The 22,599-nt window shown below is 32.6% G+C and overlaps 1 protein-coding gene across 3 annotated transcripts in view; it reads left to right on the top strand.

The window, feature by feature from the left end:
* Positions 1 to 22,599, top strand: part of LOC111048929 (UDP-glucose 4-epimerase) — an 89,499-nt gene that overhangs the window by 56,194 nt on the left and 10,706 nt on the right. For all 3 annotated transcript variants that reach the window (XM_039427457.1, XM_039427456.1, XM_039427458.1), the window contains one exon: positions 22,164 to 22,440. In XM_039427457.1, coding sequence (XP_039283391.1) covers positions 22,177 to 22,440 — 264 coding nt within the window. In that variant the 5' untranslated portion in view covers positions 22,164 to 22,176. The remainder of the gene's footprint in view (positions 1 to 22,163; positions 22,441 to 22,599) is intronic.

Raw genomic sequence — 22,599 nt, 5'->3', positions numbered from 1 at the left:
GAGTATAGAAATAAGTTGAATGAATTGATCAATATCACTAAAACAAATTATTATAAAAATAAATTAGAGGAACACAAAAACAATAGTAATAAATTATGGAATGTTATGAGGGAAATTATTGGTAAAAATGCTGACAAAGGAAATAATATCAAAATTGACCCCAATAAATTAAACAATTTTTTCGCAAATGTAGGTAGAGAATATGCTAGTAAAATTCCGGCTATAAATGTAGATTGTGATGAAATATACAACGACCACTTCCCATTAATAAACGAACATTTTACCCTGAATCCTGTTACGAGTGATGAGATTAAATGTATTATAAAAAATTTGAAGAATTCAGCAAGCCCCGGACTAGACCATATCAATAATATTACAATAAAGAAAATATCTACTTGGATTGCAGAACCTTTATGTTTCATCATTAATAAATGCTTTGAGGCTGGTAAATTCCCGATTTGCTTCAAGATAGCCAGAATTAAACCGCTTTTCAAGTCAGGTAACGTTGATCTTCCGGAGAATTATAGACCCATAAGTTTAATCAGTAATCTAGCAAAAATAATGGAGAAAGCAATCAAAACTAGATTGATGGGTTTTATAAACAATCACAACATAATTCATAGGGATCAATATGGCTTCCAAAGTAACAAAAATACTGAGGATGCTCTGGCCGCCTTTACAAATGAAGTTTCTAAAGCCATGTCTTCCAATAACAACAAATGCCTAGCTATAATGATTGACCTGTGATACCATTCCCCACAATAAATTACTAAAAAAATTGGAGAGGTACGGGATTAGAGGACTCCACCTTGAATTATTTAAGAATTATTTAAGTGATCGGACACAATTAATATCTGATAACATTTACAAATCAAATACTACAAAACTTAACGACTTTGGATTACCACAAGGTACCGTCTTGTCCCCGATTTTATTTTTACTTTATATCAACGACATCTTTAAACTAAATATTGATAGTTCGAAAATAATTTCCTTTGCTGACGATACGGCTGTAATAGTTAAGGACCGCTCATGGTTAGAGACGTACTCGAGAGCGGAAAGAGTAATATCCATTGTTAAACAATGGCTTGATATTAATACATTGAGTATAAATACATCAAAAACTAAATATATTACATTTTCTCCTACAATAGTTGGTCAACCAAATGATGCTATGAATTAAAAAATACATACAAATTGTGATTTTGAGAAATGGAAGGATTGTGCATGCCCTCAACTAAAAAATGAAAAATCTATAAAGTATCTGGGCATCATGGTTGATTGTAACCTTAAGTGGGAGCCTCATATAGAATATATTTGTAAACGCTTAAAATTTATTTCCTTTATCTCTTATAAAGTCCGTAAAATATTAGACATTAAATTACTTAGGGTCCTTTACTTTGCCTATGTTCAATCGGTGCTGCAATATGGGTTAGTGGTATGGGGAGGAGCGTATGATGTTTTCATGAATAAAATTTTTACATTTCAAAAAATGATAATAAAAGCAATTCTTGATAAGCCAAGGGCTTTTTCTAGTAGTGAAACATTTGCCGAATTTAAAGTGATGACAGTACGTCAAATTTATATAAAGAAACTTCTCTACTATGCATGGATGAGGAAGGATGAATTTACAGTGAATAATAACGTTTCTATGTATAACCTGAGAGTTACATCTCATAACATTTATAATATTAACTATTCAGATTTGACAATAGTGCGAAGACAATTGGGGTATCTTAGCTCAAAAATAATAAATATCATGCCAAATGCATTGTCAGAATCTCTTTCTAATAGGGGTAGACAGAGGATGGAACAGATAAATAAGTGGGTGATACAAAAAAATTTTTCGACATCAGTCAAATATTAAAATTACTAGTAATTTGCTGTTAACTTCGATTTTTTTGTAGCTTTGATTATTAGTAAATTTTTATATTGTCTAAACAGCTGATACTCTCACTCAGCGGTCAGGGTTTTGCCCTTGCTGGGTGGTGCCATGTAATTTTAATTTATTTGTAAAATAGCATAATATTATAATCTAGAATATTTCTTTTGTAAGTTTTTATTTTGTATTTTGTTTTTATGGGCAATAAAGATGTTTGAAAAAAAAAAGATGAACAGTCTTTTTCAGCTTGTCATTTTCTTCCCTAATTTTCAAAAACTCCGACTTATGTGATTCATTATCAGATGCAAGAAGTGCGAGAGTGTCCTGCATTTTGGTGATAGCGCTATTGACACCTACTAGTTCATTCTTAATGTCAGCTACATTAGTGGCCACTTCACCTATCTGCTTTTCCATGTTTGTCCGCATACTGGCTATGGACGCAAGGATTTCGTCTTTAGATTGTGATAACGGCGAATCACTGTTGCTGGAATCAGAGGAGTCTTCACCCAAACAAGAGTTGCATTTCCACGTATCCTTATCGAGTTTCGTGAAGTCAACTCTAACACATTTTATATGGAAAGTTGATTTACAGGTTGAGCACGTAAGCCTATCTTTTTGATGTTTGATTTTGTTTGCACACTTGGAGCAAGACCCCATCGTAGAAGTTGTTTGTATATTCTGATAGTCACTGACCACTATACACGCTGTCACACTAGACTTCACGACAGATTTCTTTATAATAATAAAAAATAGATCACGATTCAACGTTTAGTATAAACACTCGTTATATGAGTACATGATAACGTATTACAACGACCGGCACGCCAGGCTGGAGACCTAGGCTTGAGCGAACCGATAACGATGTTCACTCATCGGCGTCTCGACTAGAACTGATGTTTTGGTTTCAGAATTTAATTACTAAGAACAACAGGAGGGTTATATCCCATGACATTTATAGTACCGTAGAATTCTTGTAATTTATGTAATTAGAGATACAGTTGTATACATGTATTTTTTGTCATTTTTGTACATGCAAATCAAACTAAATGTATTTATTGGGTAAATGATTTGAGAAGTCTTGATGCCATTTAGAATAATTTTATTATATGATGCGCTAAGGTCTGATGATGAATTTTTCCTTTCTAACATTGATAGCTTCCATTCAGAGCGATTGAATGCATCGAGAGTATCGATAAGATGTTGTCCGAAATAATTTTAGAACTGATTCCAGAAATCAGCTTATCAAAAAAATTGATATGATATGATACAGATAAGCTACCAACTCTGGCTGAAGGCATGTGCCATGCCAATTGAATTTTTGTTAATGCTTTGAAATTGTAATAATTGTGCTTTTTGTTATGAGTATCAATAAATTCTTTATCTATCTATCTACTCTTTCTCGCTTTGCTCTGTTGCCAGATCGTCTTTCAACAATGTAAAATTAATAATTAATTGACAAAATATTTCATCTTAATTATGAAATCATTGAAGAATATAATTTCTTGCTTAATAAAAAATAATTTATTATTTTAAACGAGAATGAACAGTTAATATTACATCAATGAACCTGTATCAGCTACCGTCTATAGAAGGCATTAACAGAGGCAAGACAGAGGTTCGGCAACGTTGTTCTCCTATCTGCTACGGGTGTAGACAAAATTCCTATTAAATTTATCAAGAAGATGTTATTTGCTATTTTACCAACCATTACATACATTTTCAACAAGTCACTTGAAGAAGGCATTTTCCCTGAAAACTGGAAGTTTGCTCTGGTTCGCCCTCTGAATAAAGTTCCATCACCCAATAAAAGTTGAGGATTTTAGACCAATCAGTATTTTACCTGCATTTTCCAAAGTGCTAGAAAGACTCATTCATGCTCAAGTTGTAAAATTTCTAGACAACAATAGTAAGCTTCATAACTTTCAATCAGGCTTTAGAAAATTCCATTCAACTGAGACAGCTCTGCTTCGTGTCACTGATGATATAAGGTTAGCTATGGACCAAAGAAAATGCACCATCCTCACCCTATTTGATTTTTCTAAAGCATTCGATACTGTTGATCATACAGTCCTTCTGAATAAGTTGGCTATTCTTGGTTTCAGTCACAACTCGTTAGTTTGGTTTAAATCTTATCTATTAGGTAGGAAACAATGTGTATCTGTCGGTGACAAAAAGTCAACTTGGAAAAACGTTATGCATGGAGTACCACAAGGTTCAATTTTAGGCCCTCTCCTTTTCACTTTGTATGCTAATGACCTTTCTTCCATTATCAAATTCTCCAGTTTCCATACTTATGCAGACGACCTTCAAATCTATTTAAGCTGTCCCATAACAAAAATTAATGAAACAGTTGGAATAATGAATCAGGATATCAATTCGATAGTGGAATGGACAAAGAAAAATGGCCTTAAGCTTAATCCCATCAAAACACAACCCATTATAATTGGATATTCTCGTCTTATAAACAATATTGACCTTGAATCGATTCACAAAATTAGTGTAGACGGTAATGACATTCCTTACTGTAGCTCAGTTAAAAATTTAGGCATTATTATGAATAATACTCTTGACTGGTCAGAACAAGTGAACAAAACTTGTAAAAAGGTATTCTCAGCCATGCATGCATTGAAGAAAATAATTTCTTGCTTAATAAAAAATAATTTATTATTTTAAACGAGAATGAACAGTTAATATTACATCAATGAACCTGTATCAGCTACCGTCTATAGAAGGCATTAACAGAGGCAAGACAGAGGTTCGGCAACGTTGTTCTCCTATCTTCCTCCACTGTCATTATAAATTGGACCTCACTATAGTTCGCAGACTGATCAATTAATTGAATAAAAAGTTATCCACGGTAAAATTCAAAAGTGTGGACATTGTTATCTTTAACGTTCCCTCAAAATTTTACAGTGTACTAATAGCTATAAATAATGAATACTCGTCATTGTCAAGTAGCTAGGAAAATCCTGTTGATTTTCCAATGCAATTATTAAAGAGTTTCTGCAGTTTATTACAGAAAACTTGTCCTGATGGTCATTAGATGCATTAATACACATTATCCAATACAAGACTGAAACTTCTCGACTTGAACTTTCCAATAAATGGCATCATAGACGAATAAATTTGACATATTATCATAATCCTAGTATCTCGATAAATTTTTAAGCATGTTAACATTTTTGAAGAAGGAAAAATCTTTAAATTCATGTTTCCCTTGGCATTCAGTCTGTAAAAATTGTGATGTAACTATGGATTCCACTATATATTATAGAATTCTACTAGATTCTCATCACCTGATCATTCAATGATTTCCATTACCTCATCATTCTGAGTCATTGATTGCTCCACTCAGTCTAACAATTTACAGAACTTGTACGATGAAGGTCAATCCTATGATTCACATTGCATTGTAATATTGTAAAATCCACAATTAAAATCCATTGGAATGACTCTAGAATAGAAGAAATAGACCTTATTTTTGTGATGGCGTGGCGTACCTTTGTTTCATATATATGTATGTATCTCATATGTTATTATTTATATTCAAAAAATCTCAACCTGTGTAATTACTATATTATAACTGATCCATCCCTTTTCTAGTCTACCCTGAATTCATTCTATTAAGTAGGCATTATTGATGATCAATTAATCTCAGTAATATTTAACTTATTTTATAATGAAGCTCAACCTACTAAAATTAAACAAAGCAACAAAATAAATAACAGCTTTGAAGATTATGTACATAAAATTCAATCATGTCAATCGATACACTATATTATCAACTCAAGTTGAACAAAATATTAATTCAGCTATTACTAATTGAATACTCAATAGATTAACTTGAAAGACAATTTCCTTTGAAATCCTGTACTTGGTATAATCTATTGTTGGTGGCACGCTAGGTGGCTATTAAAACTTTGAGATGTTTCACACTGCATTTGGCGAAAATTACGAAACACTTGTTGAGTTCAGGAAATGTAGTGATATCTATGATTATAAAAATTTACTCTCGAACAAAATGAATCACTTAGTTTTATCCAGCAGAACATTCGGAGCTACTTACAGTGGAAATATGAGTTTTTAGTAACCCTAGAGGGACTAAATGTTAATTTTTATTTCATTCTCCTAACAGAAGCTTGGCTTGGTAATAGAGACAGCAACCTTTTGAGCATTGTCGGTTTTAATATTTTCAGAACTCATCACAATTTAAATAGCAGTGATGGTTTAGTTGTCTATGCCAACAGTTCGTTGTCAGTTGATTGTAGGCAATTGTCCATTGGCGGGGTAGCCACTGCCTTGTCCTTGAACTTCGGCTGGAGGGGGACTCCCTGCGAGATACTCGTCATATATCGTAGCCCAAATTCTAATTTGGAATTTTTTATTCAGGGTTTAAGTGACTACTATAGCAACGCCACTCAAACTGTAGCTAAACTTAGAATCCTTGCAGGAGATATAAATTGTGACATTTTGAATACGCTTCCAAACTCACCCCATGAACGCTTTCTAGATATCCTGTATGAAGCCGGCTTCATTTCCTGCATTGACAAAACTAGAAGACCCACTAGTAATACATGCTTAGATCACTATTTTTTGAAATCTCCCATGACCTATGACGCTAAATCAATCATATTAGAAAATGCTATAACAGATTACTTAACAACTTGTTTACACGTTTTCCATTCCATATCTAGATACTCCATTCCTGATAACGTAAGAATTACTTATAAGAAAAACTGGACAAACATCAATAACACTTTATCCACACAAAACTGGAATCATGTCACAGAAACACATGACATAAATATATCAGTTGATAACTTCATTAGTACTATCAATGGAATAATACAGCGTAATACATCCCAAACTACAGTTAATGCAAGAACAACTAAAATCAAGCCCTGGATAACATCAGGCCTGGTAAAATCAATTGGAAATAGGGATAAACTTAAAAAACAACTGAGTAGACAACCTTTCAATGACAACCTTCGAAATAGATTTATACATTATAGGAACAAATTGCAATACTTACTGAAACATATTAAAAATAACTACTACAAACAAAAATTTACCGAGGTGCATGGAAATCCTAGAAAATTCTGGTCAGTAGTCAGCGAGATAGCGGGATGACCCTCAAGCGCAGAGGCCTTCCCGGTCGAGAGCTTCTGTGGTGGCGGTGCTGGTGCCCTCACAGACAACAATCAAATTCACAACATTGCCCAAAACTTTAATAATTACTTTGCCTCTGAGGGGCGACAACTAGCTGAGGCGATTGATCCAGTTGATGTTGTGGATGAGGTAGCTGACCTTCCAACACAATCCGAATTTGTCCTCAGACCCGTTACTCAGCAAGAACTAATTAGTATAATAATGAGCATAAGAGGGGCGTCTGCTCCGAGCTGTGACTCTATCCCTGCATGATTGATTAAAGACCACATAAATACACTTATAATTCCTTTATTACATATTATCAACTTGAGTATACGCAGTGGTGAATTTCCAGATGCTCTGAAAGTGGCCAGGGCTATTCCTATTCATAAATCCGACTCCAAATCATCCATGGCAAACTATAGACCAATTTCTCTCCTTACAGTCTTAGCAAAAATTTTAGATAAATGTGTTAAAGTCCAACTGTCAAATTACTTGGAGCTTAAACATATCATTGACAGTATGCAGTATGGTTTCCGATCCAACAGGAATACATCAGATGCCCTGTTTGATGTCACGAAATTTGTAACTCAGCAAGTAGGATTGAAGAAACGTGTCCTTTTGTCATTCCTTGATCTTGCCAAAGCGTTCGATTCGGTTGACAGGAATAAATTAATTGATAATAACACCTATGGGAGTTCCTGGGAGGAAGTATACAATAAGGCATCTACCGACCTATTAAAAATCAAAAAGTGGTTAGACATGAATATTCTTACCCTAAATATTAATAAGACAAAATGTCTGCCTGTTTTCACCAGAAGGGAGGCCGAACCAGGGGGGCATGAACTGCGATTGCATTTGTGTGGTGAGCCCCGGTCGACTACCTGTAACTGCCGTATTGTTGAACGTGTGGAGGAATTCAGATATTTGGGGGTTATCTTGAATGATAAATTGAATTGGGTACCTCATATCCAGCAAGTCGAAATCAAAATAAGAAGATTACTGTACGCATTCGGTCAAATTAGTCGGGTTTTGACCCTGTGGCTCAGTGCAGGACCGTATATTATGCGTATGTTCAGTCCCTCCTGGAATATGGCATCCTAGCATGGGGTGGTTCATCTTCAGCTGTTTTGAAACCTCTTTCTGTCTCACAGAAGGCTATTATGAAAAAATCCTCAAGAAGAGTGCAAGATATCCCACAAACTTACTGTTTCAAGATTTCCCCGTTCTTAGTATAAGGCAGCTCTACATAAAAAGTCTTGCAGTTTATATATCAAAAAACAGGAATATTTTCACAAACATTGAACATAACTATCCGACTAGAAATAGATTACATATAGGTATCCAGATTCCCAGACTCATCCATCACCTAGATTCATCCAATTCTTTTTACCTGGCTCATTGCCTTTACCGTAACCTTCCCTGGGATATGTTGCACTCCGAGGGGGCCAGCATTGCTGTCTTTAAGCGCGGTTGGTGGCTGCTCAGCATTGGACATGATGCCAGCGAACAATTAATTAGGTCACCATATATTTAGTGTCAATCTCTGTTTTTCCTTTACTTGAATCTGAAATTTAAAAATCTCCCTTCTCACTTTCTACTCCTGTACTGTTGGATAACATATATAATAGGTTCTAATAGAATATTTTTTTCATCTGCACACAACATAATTCATTAACAAATAAGTTTTTACATAAATTTATGTATATAAATCTGTAGTGTGATTATAGCCGATTATTGTTTAAGTAATTATAATTCATAAACAGACATTTTTCTCAAGTGTTAAGTGCTACGCAAATTGACTTATACTGTATTGCAAACGACCCTCCTCACACACAGACTCGTTCTAGGTGAGGAGTATTATTCTTTCAAATTATTGTAAAGTTAGCATTTCAAATGTTTGTAACATTTTGCTTTTTGTGAATAAAAACGTTTTTCATTCATTCATTCTAATTGTTTCTGCTGTGAGTGCTACTCATTAAAATCAATTAATTTTTCAATAATTTTACAGAGTAAAGTCAATTTTAACATGAACTTGTTCCTCACAATAGTGGATTCCAACCGTATTTTCAAAACAAATAGTCCAGTCAACGAAAGATTATAGAGGGAAAAGTTTGGAACACAATTTTCAACTCCACAGCTCTTTTAAGGATAGTAAGAGGATTAACATATCAAAAGTCCTCACCCCTACCCCCTGTGCTAAAGGGGTGGGGGTGGTTTAAAAGTACCATTCTTTCATTTTTCGCATATATCTCGGAAACTATGCATCTTATGAGCATTTATAATCCATGCAAAATTAAAGCTTACAAAATTACCAACAAATTTTGTCCTTTACATTTTTTCCATATCTCTCATAGTTTCAGAGATATCCGCTCTTGAAGGTGAGAAATTTTTTGAAAAAACACTTTTGCCTCCAATTTTTTCATCTTTTCGGCCTTATAATTTTTGAACGATTGATGAAAAAAATCCATGCTGATTATGAACTGATATAGCATTAAATTATCTTCAATTTGATGTATAGATCAATTGACAATGGAATTTGGAGGGAATATTTGAAACACAATTTTGGACTTTGCAGCTTTGTTGAGACTAGTTTGGAGGTGAGCATATCAAAAATCCCAACCCCTACATCATGTGCTGAAGGGATGAGGGTGGTTTGAAAGTTGCATTTTCCACTTATTACTTACATGCTTATATCTTTGGAACAATGTATTCTATTGACATAATCAACAACACAAAAATGAATATTAATAAATTTCCTACAAGTTTTGTTCAGTAAAGATTTTCGATAAATCCGATACTTTTTGAGATATTTATTTTCTAAAGTGATGTATTTTCGAAAAACCAGATCCACTTATATTTTTTCGCTCTTTCAAGTCTTATAACTTTTCAACAATTGATGAAACAAGAATGTGCTGATCACGAGATTGTAGAGCAATGAATTATCTTTCATTTTATGTATAATTCGACTATTTCACTCATTCCCATGCGACTGTTACAGCAGTTTTAGTATTGAGTGTCTTTGTTTGGTAGGAAGTTTAGAAACACCCCCTGTGTTTAGTTCCGCTGACGTTCCAATAGATATTCAATATGAATGTTCATACTGAAGCACACTGCCAATTTATGATGACAGAATAGTGTAACATTCCAAGAAAGTCACTTGTTGCAAATCTTGCGATTTGACACTCAAAACTAAAACTGCTGTAACAGTCGTATGGGAATGAGTGAAATAGTCGAATTATACATGAAATGAAAGATAATTAATTATAAAAAAATGGTACTTTTAAACCACCCCCACCCCTTTAGCACAGGGGGTAGGGGTGAGGACTTTTGATATGTTAATCCTCTTACTATCCTTAAAAGAGCTGTGGAGTTGAAAATTGTGTTCCAAACTTTTCCCTCTATAATCTTTCGTTGACTGGACTATTTGTTTTGAAAATAGAGATATGGAAAAAATGTAAAGGACAAAACTTGTTAGTAATTTTGTAAGCTTTGATTTCGCATGGATTATAAATGCTCATAAGATGCATAGTTTCCGAGATATATGCGAAAAATGAAAAAATGGTACTTTCAAACCACCCCCACCCCTTTAGCACAGGGGGTAGGGGTGAGGACTTTTAATATGTTAATCCTCTTACTATCCTTAAAAGAGCTGTGGAGTTGAAAATTGTGTTCCGAACTTTTCCTTCTATACCTTTATTTGAGCATTCGTTGCCTGGACTAAAAGTTGATTCTTGATTTTTCTACGCGTTTTTTGTATCCTAATTCATCCGCTATAGACTAAAAATGTAATTAAAAATGCAATTCACTAATGAAAATTGTACTTATTGATCCCAAATAAGAAGATAAATTAGTTTATCACACTTTGTAATGAATCTCATAATTTTCGTTTTTGAGCATTTACAGTGATATTCATATATTCAGAGTGCAGTAATTGAAAATTCTTTATCCAAACACAAATAAGGTTTCCATAAACTACTCACATTCTTCTTCTAATTGAACAAATTAATGCGCCTCTTGCAATAATAGACGATTTCTCTAAAATACTCAAATAAGAATAATAGTACCGTCCAAAATGAATACTAATTGAGAATATTCACTTATTCTGTTAAAATGCTTAATAATAATTCTAAATCGACAATAATTTCAGAAAAAGTAATGATTACAAGCTTTTACTGTGATCGTCGGTGACAATTAAGTAGTAGTTGAAATACTTTTTGAAAAAAAAATAGCTATCACCTATATCTTGGAAAATCCTGATGAAGAATCATTCTCTCATTGGATCGAAAACTGTATCTCTTACCATGAAAGATTACTCTCAATCTTCAGTCTTATTCATCAACAATTAACGACATTCCATGTAATTTTATATTTAATGAGCTCATTTCATCATGTCACTAGTAGTTTCATGGAAACAGCTTGAACAGTTCCACATTCCATCCTGAACAGTTCCACATTCCATCCTTTTAATTTCGAAAATATTATAGTGGATTAGGGAATCTTCAACTCCCTTGTTTCCTATTCTAATTAGACTCCACAGACACAAACACTTAATTACAGGCTTTCTTGGTAGGCCTACTAAATTTATACGTAGCTTTTTTCCGCTCTACAATAATTGAAGAATTTCGAAATCGTTTGTAAACTAGATATGAAACGTGTGACTATAAAGTAGAGCGTGCACTAGGTCGGTGGAGCGGCGCGACGCGCCCCGGAGAATTTCTGACCTGGAATTACATATATGTGATCAAGTGCTCCTCCGTGCACCAGGAGCGCGGCGCGACGCGGCGCGCAGCTCGAAAATTTTCTGGACTTTTCGGGGTCGGAACGGCGTCGCGCCGCGCTCCTAGTGCACGGAGGTCAGGTCGGAAAAATTCCGCCCTCGTGTAACTTCGTGAGGGCTCGGCTGTTTCCGAGCTCTGCTTCTTTCGAACATGGCCAGGCTATTATATAACCATAGTTGTTGTATATTGCTTTTTATCATTGTAATTTTGTGTGTTGTGAATAAATTGAATAAATAAATAGATAAATAAAAAAGTTACTGGTTATTGAACGAGCGTTATCGAGTTCTCACTTTTGACTTACTGAATGCAAAAGTCGTTGTCCGTCTGTTCTACAATTACTTCAGAAAGGATTGATCAATCAGCTTCAAATTTTGAGCACGTATTCTTCGAACAGGACAAGTTCGTTGGACAACAAAATTGACACACTCCTTCGTCCTTTTTCTCAGCTGAGGCAATTTAAGAGCTATCACACGCTCTGACACATGATTTCAGCTGGTTAATATTATGCAACAAATATTCACAACTTTTACATCTACAAAATGATATGGCTAAATGGCTTGATATATCCATGTGCGGTTTCTGTCATTTATTTTCTTTTGAAAACCTGTATCGGAAAAATGTATAATGAATTTGGATTCATATAAGCATTTTTAAATATGTTGAGTAAGTTAATATTTGAAAGGTAATTTTTCATTTCAAATAGGATCCCCAATTAAACCTACTGTTGAATTATTCTTGTAAGAGAAGTATTCAGCTGTTTTCAGAATTTCCATCAACTCTGTATTATTGAAAGTTGCGAGTATCAAAGATTACAATACAACACTTCTTGAGCGAGTAATAATCCATTATAGAGCATAATTCACAACTTTTACATCTACAAAATGATATGGCTTGATAATTATATCAATGTGCGGTTTCTGCCATTTTTTTTCTTTTGAAACTCTGTATCGGAAAAATGTATAATGAATTTGGATTCATATAAGCATATTCAAGATGTTGAGTAAGTTAATATTTGAAGAGTAATTTTTCATTTCAAATAGGATCCCCAATAAAACCTACTGTTGAATTATTCTTGTAAGAGAAGTATTCAGCTGTTTTCAGAATTTCCATCAACTCTGTATTATTGAAAGTTGCGAGTATCAAAGATTACTACCGCCCAATCAGTCTGCTGAGTGGTATCTCTAAACTAATTGAAAAATTGATCAAGTCCCGGCTAGTTTGTTACCTACTTAAACATAATGTCATTCATAAAAACCAATATGGATTTCAGGCGAACAAAATTACAATTGATTCTATAACCCTCTTAACCCAAACAATTTCAAATAAATTCACTGAAAATAAAAAACAATAGCTACCTTCCTGGACCTAGCTAAAGCTTTTGATACAATCCCACATTCCAAATTACTAAAAAAGATAGGAAAGATTGGCATACGCGGTATACCCCTCAAATTATTTGGCAGTTATTTAACAAATAGATACCAAATCCTTACTATAGAAAATAAAACTACTTTTAAACAGTTAAATGATTACGGTCTTTCTCAAGGAACTGTTTTATCTCCGATTCTCTTTCTTCTATACAGGGTGATTCTCAATTATGGCAAAATAATTTAATACGTGATAGTAGAGGTGAAAATAAGAAAAAAGCTCTTATAGACATATATCCATAAACGCTTCATTAGCGAGCTATACAGGTGAAAGATTTCGCCCGGAATTCAGTTCCTCAGTTGAAATACACCGATGCTGAATTGTTTGGAGACTAGTTTTTGAAAAACTTATGGTGGATTTATATGGAAAAATATCTGAAAAATTGAATAAAACTAGTCTGGAAGCTGTAGTGTGAGTAGTTTTTGAGAAAAAAGTTGAAATATGCAAAAAATCCAAGTAGAAAAACACAGACCTCTACATTTGATGCCCAATACTTTCTTCAATGACCAGTAAACAAATAATTTTTTGCAATAAAAATTGTAGAGAATTTAATTCTGAAAAGAATTATGTGAGCTGTGTAAACGAAATTTAATTAAAAGTTCAATAAAATGTATTCTTATGTAGTCATTACACCACAAAAATTTGCTGTTTTATGAGGAGAGAACACTAATAACTCATAGATTGTGGCTGATTGCAAATAAAACATGGATTTAAATAACAGCTGCTCAAAAACCGCTGATTTATCTTGTTTTAGATGAGAAAATATTTTAGCTCAATGTTGAACATAACAACAAACTGTAAGGTAGGCCTACTGTAACCGCGCTGTGTTTTTTGTTTTTAGACATTATTTTGTAATTTTAGACATTATTCATACTCCGAATTAGCTGACATGCATTTAATGTATGGGATGGGACACTGTAATAGTACTGAAGCAAGACGTTTGTATCAAGAGAACTTCCTAACCGAATATGTTCAAGTTCAAGATTTTTGGCCACTATTCATCATCGTCTGCCTGAAACAGGTTCTTTGATGTCCAAAGAGCACATTTATGCAGGCAGACCCCGATCTATTAGGACTGTTGAGTTAGAAGAACAAGTTCTTAATGAAATTTATGAACATCCAGAGAAGAGCTCTAGAGAATTGTCAGTGCAGTTTAAATGTCAATCAATCTATTATTTGGAGGATACTAAAAGAGCAACAATTACATCCATACCAGCTACAGAAAGATCATACTCTATTGACACGAGACTGTATTCCCCGTGCTGGTATTTGCCGATGGATTTTAGAAAAACTTGTTAACCCAAACTTTTTAACAACCGTTTTATTTACCGACGAGGCACACTCTACAAGAACAGCTATCGTTAACATCCACAACCAACATATTTGGGCAGATGATAATCCTCATGCCATCAATCCTAATCGTCCACAACATCAGTTTTCAGTAAACATTTGGGCAGGGGTCATAGGAGATCATCTACTTCTGTTCGAGCTTCCTCCCAGGCTTAATGGCATAATCTACTTTTTGAGAGAGGAGCTATTTATCTTTCTTGAAGATGTACCTCTTCAGTTGCGCCAAGAAATTTGGTTTATGCATCATGTAGCTCCAGCACACTTCAGTTTTGCTGTTCGTGAACACCTGAATCACAGCTTTCCAAATCAATGGATAGGCCGAGGTGGGCCAGTACCATGGCCAGCTAAGTCACCACACTTAAATCCTTTGGATTTTTATCTTTGAAGACCCTTGAAAACCGTTGAAACAACAGTTCTGTATTGAAATCAAATCAATCAATCAATAGTTTATTTTTCCTTCATACAATGCATACATGAATGTCTATAATTACATGAATACAATTGACAATTAACAAATAAGTAAAAGTAAAATAGTATTATTATTATTAAATACGGAAAGGTTAAAAACCTGAGCGCAGGGGCCGAGTGTTACTAAAAACACAATTATTTCTAAGATAAATAAAATTGGTGGATTCCTATTAACAACTGAATTTGAAAAAATACAAAGAAGGAAAGTAAAAAGTGAGAAAATACGAATTTATTTTAATAAAATAAAAAATCTGGTGTGGCACACTCACAGAACTTTCCTTTCCGTTATGAAAATTGATCACCTGACGCTAGTGTTCACGCGCATCACAGTCTACTATTATTCAAAGAAATTCGCCAGCTGGTGACAGGACAATAACGCAGAAGACACACGAAGTCTGCTATCTCTTCATAGTGAATGATTTAATAGAATCAACAGTTGCCAACAGTTTGCAATTGAAATAATAACATTTTCTCGAATTTCAACCTTATTTTCAATTTTAGGTGAAAATGTTACTGAACATCAATTGTAGAGAATTTCAATTTCGATTCTCGAATTTCAACCTTATTTTCAATTTTAGGTGAATATGTTACTGAACATCAATTGTAGAGATTTTCATGCTCAATCTTTTCCACTTGATTTTTTTTTATTAAATTGTATTTGAAGCCTGATAATTGGGAACCTAAAATCGAACTTTGCATAGGTGGGGCAGTCCTTACGTTCCGAATTTCAAGTCATTCCGTTAATTGGGAGATGAGATATCGTGTACACAGACGCACATAACACACACACACACACATATATATATATATATATATATATATATAATATATATATATATATATATATATATATATATACAGACCAATACCCAAAAACCACTTTTTTGGACTCAGGGGACCTTGAAACGTATAGAAATTTACAAATTGGGGTACCTTGATTTTTTTCGGAAAGCAATACTTTCCTTACCTATGGTAATAGGGCAAGGAAAGTAAAAAGCAGACATTCTTGAATGATTGTGAACTTATCCTAGTTACAATATTACAAGAAATCACTTATCCTAGGATGTGAAGAAGTAATCCATAAATCTATCTCTCTCATAAGTCTTCCATTCAAATTATTTGTTATAAAAAGAGCATGTATCACATTTATAAGCTTATGAACAATATAATCAAACTGTCTTCTACAAATGGATAGAACTGCATTGTGTGGTAATGGTTGAGGGACGGAGATTGTAAGGCGATATACGGCACGTATATACATTTGATTTGAGCACGTATTCTTCGAACAGGACAAGTTCGTTGGACAACAAAATTGACACACTCCTTCGTCCTTCTTCTCAGCTGAGGCAATTTAAGAGCTATCACACGCTCTGACACATGATTTCAGCTGGTTAATATTATGCAATATTTAAGATGTTAATATTAAGAGGTAATATTATAAGCATATTTAAGATGTTGAAGCGACAGAGTATGTTAATATTTGAAGAGTAATTTTTATTTTCAAATTAGAACTCTAACTTCAACAACTATGTCTTAATTCAAATCGCAATTGACAAGTCTACGTCACGACTAACTAGTCCAAAACAGCGCCGCGTCGCGCCGCCCGTCCGACTTAGTGCACGGACCTTCAATTTTCCGCTCTCCTGCGCGCCGCCCCACCGACTTAGTACACGCGCAGCTTTATAGACAAAACATCGCATAGTTGAATCTAGGAGCCAGCTTCCATGGACCTTACGCACCTAATTGCACGTCCGCGTAGTGGAGGTTGTCTAGTCTGGATGGCTCAGTGTGTAATTGAAGTGTTTTCACTTCTCCTTGTATACAGTCGTCATTTAAGGTCGTTGGCCTTTTGAACTGAACTTGGCCATTACTACGAAGGCTCGGGAATGTCGTCTTTTAACTGTATTGTATGCAATTCAAAAAGTCTATGAAAATGTAGAATTTATGTAACATGTCTATATAAAATATAACTTAGTAAAAATTAGGATAATGAATGGATAGTAAAACAATGTGCTGAACTTAGTTTGTGGAATGTGGAGACTAGCTAGTAAAGAATGAAGAGGTTAAGAAACAAATCATGGTAAAAATGATATATTTACGCCACAAAATAATGAAATGACTATTGGATAATATCCTACATTATGAAGAAGAGAACTTAAATAACCTGTTTGTTCTATAATGAGGCTTCCTGTCAAAATTTACTTTGTAGCCTTATCGTGTGGTAAATACTGAGAGTAATAACTACTGTAATTTTACAAGTTTTTTTTTATGAAATCCGAGTTTACATACAAAATACATCATAAAAAATAAAATGAAATAGCTGTGATTATGCCGTCATAGTCCAGTATCCCACACTCATCTCGTGTTGGTATGCGCAAGGCTTTATTTGGTTAAATCCACGTTATCAGAATTTATTCGATTTGTACAATTTCCATTCATAGGCTCTATTTTGCTTGGCTATCATCAAATCCAGTTTGCCAGACTAGCACGCCGCAAACGAATGTTTTCTTAAATTCAGTTTGCTTGCTCAGTTCATAACTTCACACGTATGAATTGTGATCTACGCATGTCATATGTCAAGTTGAAGGACTAAGGCCGATGATCATCTCATAACATATACATAATGTAGGCTGCTAGATGCACATCACCAGAAGGTTGTCTGGGCTTCAACAAGAACTATATGGGTGGTCGAATCCTGTTAATAAGTCAGCTCCTGGAATTAATTAGTTGTTTTACCTATTAATATTTCTATGATCACCTCCCTCAACTCTTATAAATGTAAATTTTAATCGTTTTATCAGCTTATTCGCTTTTCCTTTATACTATTACTATAATAATACTATTGTATTATAATATTTGCTACTACAATAATATTATTGAAATAAAATAAAAATCATCAAGTCCCTTCTTATATATATATATATATATATATATATATATATATATATATATATATATATATATATATATATATATATATATATATATATATATATATATATATATATATATATATATATATATATATATATATATATATATATATATATATATATATATATATATATATATATATATATATATATATATATATATATATATATATATATATATATATATATATATATATATATATATATATATATATATATATATATATATATATATATATATATATATATATATATATATATATATATATATATATATATATATATATATATATATATATATATATATATATATATATATATATATATATATATATATATATATATATATATATATATATATATATATATATATATATATATATATATATATATATATATATATATATATATATATATATATATATATATATATATATATATATATATATATATATATATATATATATATATATATATATATATATATATATATATATATATATATATATATATATATATATATATATATATATATATATATATATATATATATATATATATATATATATATATATATATATATATATATATATATATATATATATATATATATATATATATATATATATATATATATATATATATATATATATATATATATATATATATATATATATATATATATATATATATATATATATATATATATATATATATATATATATATATATATATATATATATATATATATATATATATATATATATATATATATATATATATATATATATATATATATATATATATATATATATATATATATATATATATATATATATATATATATATATATATATATATATATATATATATATATATATATATATATATATATATATATATATATATATATATATATATATATATATATATATATATATATATATATATATATATATATATATATATATATATATATATATATATATATATATATATATATATATATATATATATATATATATATATATATATATATATATATATATATATATATATATATATATATATATATATATATATATATATATATATATATATATATATATATATATAGGACGGAGATTGTAAGGCGATATACGGCACGTATATACATTTGATTTGAGCACGTATTCTTCGAACAGGACAAGTTCGTTGGACAACAAAATTGACACACTCCTTCGTCCTTCTTCTCAGCTGAGGCAATTTAAGAGCTATCACACGCTCTGACACATGATTTCAGCTGGTTAATATTATGCAATATTTAAGATGTTAATATTAAGAGGTAATATTATAAGCATATTTAAGATGTTGAAGCGACAGAGTATGTTAATATTTGAAGAGTAATTTTTATTTTCAAATTAGAACTCTAACTTCAACAACTATGTCTTAATTCAAATCGCAATTGACAAGTCTACGTCACGACTAACTAGTCCAAAACAGCGCCGCGTCGCGCCGCCCGTCCGACTTAGTGCACGGACCTTCAATTTTCCGCTCTCCTGCGCGCCGCCCCACCGACTTAGTACACGCGCAGCTTTATAGACAAAACATCGCATAGTTGAATCTAGGAGCCAGCTTCCATGGACCTTACGCACCTAATTGCACGTCCGCGTAGTGGAGGTTGTCTAGTCTGGATGGCTCAGTGTGTAATTGAAGTGTTTTCACTTCTCCTTGTATACAGTCGTCATTTAAGGTCGTTGGCCTTTTGAACTGAACTTGGCCATTACTACGAAGGCTCGGGAATGTCGTCTGAATCTTTGTAATGCTGTCTCCTAAATTTATATGAGGATTTTGACATTTTCTCGTGAAAATATAATTTGTTATCTCTAATCCGCTTTTTTCTTATAGCCTGCTGAGTGTTGAAGGATTCTTCCCTCTTCTGTTGACTAGGCTGTGCTATTTCTTGATTTTTTTTTAACTGTATTGTATGCAATTCAAAAAGTCTATGAAAATGTAGAATTTATGTAACATGTCTATATAAAATATAACTTAGTAAAAATTAGGATAATGAATGGATAGTAAAACAATGTGCTGAACTTAGTTTGTGGAATGTGGAGACTAGCTAGTAAAGAATGAAGAGGTTAAGAAACAAATCATGGTAAAAATGATATATTTACGCCACAAAATAATGAAATGACTATTGGATAATATCCTACATTATGAAGAAGAGAACTTAAATAACCTGTTTGTTCTATAATGAGGCTTCCTGTCAAAATTTACTTTGTAGCCTTATCGTGTGGTAAATACTGAGAGTAATAACTACTGTAATTTTACAAGTTTTTTTTTATGAAATCCGAGTTTACATACAAAATACATCATAAAAAATAAAATGAAATAGCTGTGATTATGCCGTCATAGTCCAGTATCCCACACTCATCTCGTGTTGGTATGCGCAAGGCTTTATTTGGTTAAATCCACGTTATCAGAATTTATTCGATTTGTACAATTTCCATTCATAGGCTCTATTTTGCTTGGCTATCATCAAATCCAGTTTGCCAGACTAGCACGCCGCAAACGAATGTTTTCTTAAATTCAGTTTGCTTGCTCAGTTCATAACTTCACACGTATGAATTGTGATCTACGCATGTCATATGTCAAGTTGAAGGACTAAGGCCGATGATCATCTCATAACATATACATAATGTAGGCTGCTAGATGCACATCACCAGAAGGTTGTCTGGGCTTCAACAAGAACTATATGGGTGGTCGAATCCTGTTAATAAGTCAGCTCCTGGAATTAATTAGTTGTTTTACCTATTAATATTTCTATGATCACCTCCCTCAACTCTTATAAATGTAAATTTTAATCGTTTTATCAGCTTATTCGCTTTTCCTTTATACTATTACTACAATAATATTATTGAAATAAAATAAAAATCATCAAGTCCCTTCTTATATTTTATTAGTAACAAATAAAAATCATCAAGTACCCTTTTTATATTCTATTATTAATAGAATATGGCCCAGCCTATGACTTTATTAATAAAATAAAAAGTGTACCTAATGATTTTTATTTCGTTTTAATTTTATTAGCTTACTATATCACTAAAAAGTGGCACACAATAATGCTATTTCATTATAACGACACCCACATCAGCGCTTGGTTTATGCGTTGGGTAATGGAGGGAGAGGGACGAAGCTAGGCTCATTGGACCTATAAATAATAATTTTAGGTGGTTTGAACCACTGAGAAGTGAATTCTTCTCTAATACGGTAGGCCTACTCTTTCAATCTCTACTAATATGTCATCAATGTCGGATATGTTACGGAATGTTTCTCAAGATAAGAAACATTAATTGTTTCCAAAAACTGATTAATTGTTCAATTTCCAACAACTTATTTCAATAGAAATATTGAAATGTTCACAAACACTTATTTTTTATCCTTTTTCAATATCGCAGTCATCACTACTAGTTTAGAATATTAGACACTTTAAACAAGAAAATTCTGGAATTCAGTAATTCCAAACAATTTGGAAAGCACTGATTCTGTCGAAAACTCCACAAGCCTTAATTCCCAGCATTATAAAAATCCTAACTAAATTAAATTTTGTCCAATGACTCTTTTATTAGACCTAATTTGTTCAATACCCACATACTCAATTTTAAATACTCCAGATCATTGGGAAAAGATCCTAAACTAAATTGAATGTTGTGTAATATCATTCTCTGGTATTATACCTAAGTTGTTCGAGATTAATTTTACAAAAAAATATAGTTCGGTATTTTTCCATACAAAAGTACAATTCACAGAAAACTGACAAAATGACACAAAGTCAATTTCTACTTCATTTGTAATAAGGTGCGTGCGTACTGTACAGATGTTTGCGCCACGAACACTCGCATTTCGCTTTTCACCAGCTGATGCTCTATGATCGTTATATTATCTGTATCTTACTGTTTCTGTACAAATACGGATATAATACTGTAAGCTGATCAAAAGTGAAATTCGCGTGTTCGTGTCTGTACCTGTAAGCACTTATAGTTATAGGGAAAAACTTTATTCATTTGTATGAACCAATTCAAGTTTTCTGCGTACAACAAATTCCACTCAAATTGAACTTGTTGATTGAGTTTTCAAATTTCTGTAACATTACAAAGTTTCTAAAATGTAATGTTTCTCGTTTTTTTTTTCTAGAAAACTTGTGATAATGCCAAAATGGAGGAATATATTTGTGACGGGCGGCGCGGGCTACATAGGCAGTCACTGCATCGTGGAGCTGCAGAACGCCGGCTACAACGTGATCGCCATCGACAACTTTGCCAACAGCGTGAGCAGCGGTGCAACAGGTGAGGATGGCGGGGATGAGCAGGCGCCCAGTCTGCGGCGAGTGCAACAGATCACCGGCAAGTCGGTCTCCTTCTACAAGGCCGATCTCCTTGACAAGGACAAACTCATTTACATTTTCGAAAAGGTATTCTGATAATAATGACTGGACGAATTGTAAACTTGACAAACTGAAAACAGGCCTACAACCATCCTCGGTAAATTAATAATCTTCATGCAAAATTCCAAGTGAATCAGTTCTGTAGTTCAGATGTGATGATGCAACATTCATGTATTTCCTATCCCG

The sequence above is a fragment of the Nilaparvata lugens genome, chromosome 4 (assembly GCF_014356525.2).
Source record: "Nilaparvata lugens isolate BPH chromosome 4, ASM1435652v1, whole genome shotgun sequence".
Classification (NCBI taxonomy): Eukaryota; Metazoa; Arthropoda; class Insecta; order Hemiptera; family Delphacidae; genus Nilaparvata; species Nilaparvata lugens.
The sequence above is the reverse complement of the archived record's forward strand: the minus strand, read 5'-3'. Positions and strand labels throughout refer to the sequence as shown.